Source organism: Panicum virgatum, chromosome 5N, assembly GCF_016808335.1.
Source record: "Panicum virgatum strain AP13 chromosome 5N, P.virgatum_v5, whole genome shotgun sequence".
In the NCBI taxonomy this organism is placed as follows: Eukaryota; Viridiplantae; Streptophyta; class Magnoliopsida; order Poales; family Poaceae; genus Panicum; species Panicum virgatum.
This window is the reverse complement of record NC_053149.1, coordinates 34725874-34731680: the sequence shown is the minus strand read 5'-3', so window position 1 is coordinate 34731680 and position 5807 is coordinate 34725874. Positions and strand designations below refer to the sequence as shown.

The 5807-nt window shown below is 46.2% G+C and overlaps 1 protein-coding gene across 1 annotated transcript; it reads left to right on the top strand.

Annotated features, from left to right (window-relative positions):
- Positions 1-3972: 3972 nt before the first annotated feature.
- Positions 3973-5590, top strand: LOC120674756. The gene is made up of 3 exons (XM_039955885.1): positions 3973-4583; positions 4670-4757; positions 4799-5590. Exons 1-3 carry the CDS (start codon positions 4012-4014, stop codon positions 5588-5590), a joined length of 1452 nt encoding a protein of 483 aa, XP_039811819.1. The 5' UTR covers positions 3973-4011.
- The last annotated feature ends 217 nt before the right edge of the window (positions 5591-5807 follow it).

The window sequence follows — 5807 nt, the reverse complement described above, 5'->3', positions numbered from 1 at the left end:
ATATCGCATACACTGGCAAGTCATGCAGTGAGTGCATGTACCACACTCGCATTTTGAAATTTGTCTTTGTAGCTCGGTCATATGTCCATACACCTTCCTCTCAAGCATTAAGCAAATCATCAATAAGAGGCTCCATATACACACTCATATTATGTTCTCCAAATACTCTACTACTATCCGAGACAGAATTTCGGCAGCACCTCCCCGCTGTTCTCCAAATACACGTCCCAACAGGGAGATTGTGTATCCAGAGAACAACAGAGAGATGATACTGATACTCTATCTCGAATCGTAGTAGAGCATGGAAAGTAACCACATCAACACATCCTCGGACTGTCCCAAAAACGGGGACAATTCGAAACACATACGGTTCCATATATGCAAAGAGCTGCATATTTCGAACCGTATCTCTTTCGAACGGGAGACGCCTAGGTTACGTGAAGCACAAACAAGATAAGTAAATGAAAGTCTGTGACGACTCACCTAACTGTCCTGCAAAGTGCACTAGTACAAATGTGCTTTTCTATGACGTATTGAAAGTGATGTTTCTGCAATTCGTCATTGAACATTATTTTCAATGACGAAATTTATTACTTCGTCACAGATGACGAGTGACGCAGCCAACCCGCTTGAAAATAATGACAAAATGAAGACGAGCGTCATAGAAGGCACAAACGATTCGTCATAGATGCATCATGCCACTGCTGAACGTGGGGAGACAACGACGAACAAAAATGGGCGTCACAAAACAACAACCTGTTCGTCACAAAACAATAAAGGCCATGGTACAACAGCGATTTAGTCCCACATGTAAGTGTGGTTGAGACCGTGGGTCCCACATGCAGATCATGGTACTATGTCCACGTGGTGACACGGACCCCACCACCTGGGTCACATGACGCAGTGGCCCACCGCCACGTGGCACGGACCCCACCACCCCAGCCCGGTCCCACTGCCACGTGGCACGGACCCATCACCGTGGTGGGTCCATGACCACATGGCGACGTGGACCCCATCACCTCAGCCCGGTCCCACTGCCAGGTGGCATTCTACAGCAACCGTGGTCCCGCCTGACAGAACCGGCGGGTCCCATCTTGTCCACGTGGCAACGTGGGTCCCACTTGACAGAACCGGCGGGTCCCGTGTCCACGCGGGCCCTCTACTCCGGCACGGTCCCACGACCAGGTGGCACTCCACGTCAACGTCGGTCCCTACGATCCCGGTTCCACTCAACTGAGTATAACACACGCGGCACAGCACTACGTCCGAGCAGCCTCGCGCGGCCCAGCAACATCAGCCTCGCGCGGCCATCGAACGTTCCCAGGTTTAATCGGCAAAAAACCTGCGTTTCCCAGGATTCGAACCGCGTACCGGACGGAAGCCAAGAGAAAGCATTACCACTACACCATCGAACGTTCTTGTGAAAGGAGACTTATATTTTTTATTTGTTTAATTAGCGAATGGTTTCCATATGTTCTTCCACTGCGCCATCGAACCCTACAGACACAAATCGAATCTTGCGGGTCGAGTCGGGCGCACAGTGGCGGCGTCCACGGCGCACGGCGGCGGATCCGCGGCGTTGTCCCCGGCGCACGGGCATTGTCCCTGGCAAACGGTGGCGGGACCACGGTAGTGCCGCCGGCGCATGGCGGAGGGAGCACAGCGGCATCCCCGGCGGGCGCACAGCGGCGGCAGCACGGCAGTGTCCCCGCGGCGGCTTCCCCGGTTGACGGCGGCGGCAAGGTGACTTCTTTGACCAAATATCTCAAGCTTTTTCCTTTTCTCGTTGTGCTGGTAGTGTATGCTGTTACTGTGCTGTTTCAAGATTCTAGGGTTCGGTAGATTAGACTAGTGTCACTTCTGGTAATGATGTGCATTCATCCAGTAAGGATTTAGGGGCCCAAATGATATGACCAGTTACTATTTTTTCAGTATGTTAATTAGTAAATCATTTTCTGTTAAGTTGTATTTGAGGTTCCATTATAGTATTTTGCCTCTGATTTTGCACATGTATGCTAAAACAGATGGATCGAAGTTGGATTCATGGGAGACGTTTCACACCTGCCTACATGGACAGAGTGGAACAGTTCATGGAATTTGTTAGAGGTCAGTTCCCTGCAGACAGCGAGATACATTGTCCCTGCCGCAAATGTCTTAATCAAGCTTTACGGCCTCAGCATGAAGTGAATGACCATATACACATCTTTGGAATGTCACTTTTGTACACTCGTTGGGTTCATCATGGAGAGTCTCCAGATGGCCAATTTGCTGAGTTCAGAGAGGAGGAGGTGCAGCATGATGAATATGATGATGGTGGAGGATGACCAAGATCATGACCAAGCTGATGACCAAGATGATGATCACGGAGTCACAGAGATGATATCAAATTTGTACACAGCAGTAGAGGAAGATGGAGGGACTCCAAGTTTTTCCAAAGTTCTTGCCGATGCCAAGCGGTCACTTTGCCCGGGATCAGCGCATTCTAGATTCTCCTTTCTAGTGAGACTTCTCTATATGAAGTCTCGCTATCGACTTGGCAATAACTTTTTTACTGCATTGTTGAAGTTATTGTCCGATGCATTCCCTCAGTGTCAATTTCCAAAGTCGTATGATGAGGCGAAGAAGTATCTTCGTGAATTGGGCATTGCATATGAATCAATCCATGTGTGCAAGAACAATTGTGTTTTGTTTCGTAAGTCTGAGGTGTTTGACACGGATTATGCCAACCTAGAAGCGTGCCCAGTTTGTGATGAATCTAGATGGGAAGGTGGTGAGAGTGGTAGGCGGGTTCCTCATAAGGTCTTGAGGCACTTTCAACTTATACCAAGACTGAAGAGGATGTTTGCCATGAAACGAACTGCTGAGGAGGCCCAGTGGCACAAGGTGGATAGGAAGCCAGTCGCCAATGAAATGAGCCATCCAGCAGATGGGGAGGCATGGAAGGACTTTGATAGGAATTATCAATCTTTTGCAGCGGATGCAAGGAACTTGAGGCTTTCCCTAGCTACAGATGGTTTCAACCCTTTTGGCAACATGAGCACTCAATATAGCATGTGGCCAGTGCTTGTGACACCTATGAACCTACCACCATGGGAATGTGTCAATTCAGCCAACTGTTTTATGTCTTTGCTCATCCCGGGTCCATCATCTCCTGGAAAAGATTTTGACTTGTTTCTCGAGCCTCTAATTGAAGAATTGCTTGCTCTTTGGAAAGGAGTGTCCACTTCTGATGCTGTTAGTGGTAAAAAGTTTGATCTTCGTGCCGCTGTGTTGTGGTGCATACATGATTATCCAGCCTTGAGCACCTTGTCGGGGAGAACCACAAAAGGTTATTATGCATGTAACCACTGTGACAAAAATCCTTTGCCACAGGCACTGAGGGGTAAGATTGCTTACATTGGCCATCGTCGTTTTCTTCCAAAGGATCATGAGTGGTGGAAAAGCTTGGCTTTTGATGGCCGTCGTGAAACCAGGGATGCGCCGGGCAAATTCAGTAGTAAAGAGGTTCAAGCGGAACTAGAGAAGGTGAAAGATGTGAGGCCAGGAAAGCATCCCGCACCAGCACCCAGGAAAAGGAAGCGTGGGGAGAAAAGCAGCCCCAAAATTTGGAGTCGCAAAGTTGGGTTGTGGAAGCTACCATATTGGAAGGACTTGTTGCTGCCACACAATCTCGATGTTATGCACATAGAGAAGAACATTTGTGATGCCCTCCTTGGCATATTACTCAAAATTGAGGGCAAGAACAAGGACACCGAAAATGCAAGGTTGGATTTGTATGATATGGGCATTAGACACGAATTTCACTTGCGAGAGGATGGAGATGGGTGTAGGATGCCAGAGGCTTTCTATGTATTAAACAAGGAAAATAGAACTAGATTCTGCAAGTTCCTCAAAGGTGTGAAGTTTCCACATGGTTATGCCGTCAACCTAGGCAGATTCATAAGTGCAGATGGTACCAAGTTGTAGGGGCGGCTGAAAACTCATTGTTGCCATGTACTACTGCAAAAGATCATGCCTGCTGGATTAAGAGGATTGGTGAGGAAAGATGTGTATGAAGCAATTGCGGAGCTTGGGGACTTTTTCAGAGAATTGTGTAGTAGAAATCTGAAGATAGATGTTGTGAAAGGACTAAAGGAGAAAATCCCAGTTATCCTTTGCAAGCTTGAGAAAATTTTCCCTCCAGCCTTTTTTGATGTCATGGTGCACCTAGCTGTGCATCTACCTGATGAGGCATTGCTTAGAGGCCCTGTTCAGTATGGATGGATGTACCCAATAGAGAGGAGATTGGGTACTTTGAAGAATTTTGTGAGTAATAGGGCGAGGCCTGAAGGATCAATTGCGGAGGCCTATGGCGCAAGTGACACCTTGACATTTTGTTCGAGGTATATGGCGGATGTCGACACCAAATTCAACAGTAATGATGCCATCAATGTAGATGAACCATTAGATAGTGACCCTAAAATTTTTAAGCATGGTGTCAAACTCGTAGGAGCCGACAGGAGGACATACATCGATGATAAGATGTATTTCAGACTAGTTTGGTATGTTCTAAACAATTGTACAGAAGCTGAGCCATATGTGGAGTAAGTATCGTTTTTATTTATTTGCAAAATTGTCTTATCCTGAATTGCAAGTGAAGCTTTGCTGATGGTTATGCTTTTCTGGACAGCATCTACAGGGCAGAGTTATTGCAAGAAGGGCCACATGATGTTGAAAAAAGGCTTGAAAATGGTTTTCCTAACTGGTTTAGGAGCCATGTAAGTGTCCTGCAGTACTTGTATTCTTTGTTTGAACCCAGATCGCCAAGAAGCGCACAGATCGTCCAGAAGAGGTTACTGATGGATTGTATGCTTTGTCTTGTTTTCCTGATCTTCGAGTGGGGTTTTGGTCTGCTTGCATTGTCAATGGAGTCAGGTATAACACAGTGCACCGTGAGAAATACTTGCAGACTCAGAACAGTGGTGTAATGACTCCAGGTACTCATGGTGATGCTGAAATTGATTTTTATGGTGTCCTTAATGAGATTATTGAGCTGCAGTATAACGCCACTGCACCAGCCACTCGGTCTGTGGTTCTCTTTGGATGTGATTGGTACAATCAAGTAGTAGGCAAGACAACAGGCATCAGAGATGATGGACATTTCAAATCCATTAACATTCAGTCATTGTGGTACAAGTCTGACCCTTACATTTTGGCAACTCAATCCAAAAAGGTATTCTACATGGAAGACACGGCTTTGGGAAAGAATTGGCGAGTAGTGCAGAAATTTGAGCATAGGGACGTGTATAATGTGCCTGAAAAAAGTGACCTTATTTACCAAGAAGACTGCTGTTCTCATATAGTGCAGCAAGGTGAGGCTGATGGCGAAGTGCAGCAAGGTGATGGTGATGAGGTTGAGGTCAATAATCAGGATGGCGAATATACTAGAATTGATGGTCGTTTACATGAACTTATAAGAAACAAGAAGGGAGCCAACATTTCTGTAGATGCAGAGGAGGCGGAAGATGACAGTGTGATGGAATATTTTAGTGATAATGGCAATGAAAACGCTGAAGATGAAGATGAGGAGGTAGATGGAGATGATCCCTGAAATTGCTAGAACCAACAAAAGGTGAGGAACACTTCACCGCTGTGTTGTGCCTAGATGCTTAGTATGTAAATATTTGCACTGAACATGCTATTTCTATGTAAATGCTGAGATCTGATTTTTTCCCCATACAGTTCAAGCACTTGCCATAACATTAGGTATAATTACTGATTCACAATCCTATCATTGTTTTGGAATATATGCAGTTTGCTAGTTATAA

Excerpts from the sequence above, each read along its gene's own strand:
- LOC120674756 (XM_039955885.1), top strand. The coding sequence starts at position 4,012 with ATGCCTGCTGGATTAAGAGGATTGGTGAGGAAAGATGTGTATGAAGCA. Across the intron at positions 4,584-4,669 it reads GAAGCTGAGCCATATGTGGA|CATCTACAGGGCAGAGTTAT; the intron begins GTAAGTATCGTT and ends TTTTCTGGACAG. Across the intron at positions 4,758-4,798 it reads CTAACTGGTTTAGGAGCCAT|ATCGCCAAGAAGCGCACAGA; the intron begins GTAAGTGTCCTG and ends GTTTGAACCCAG.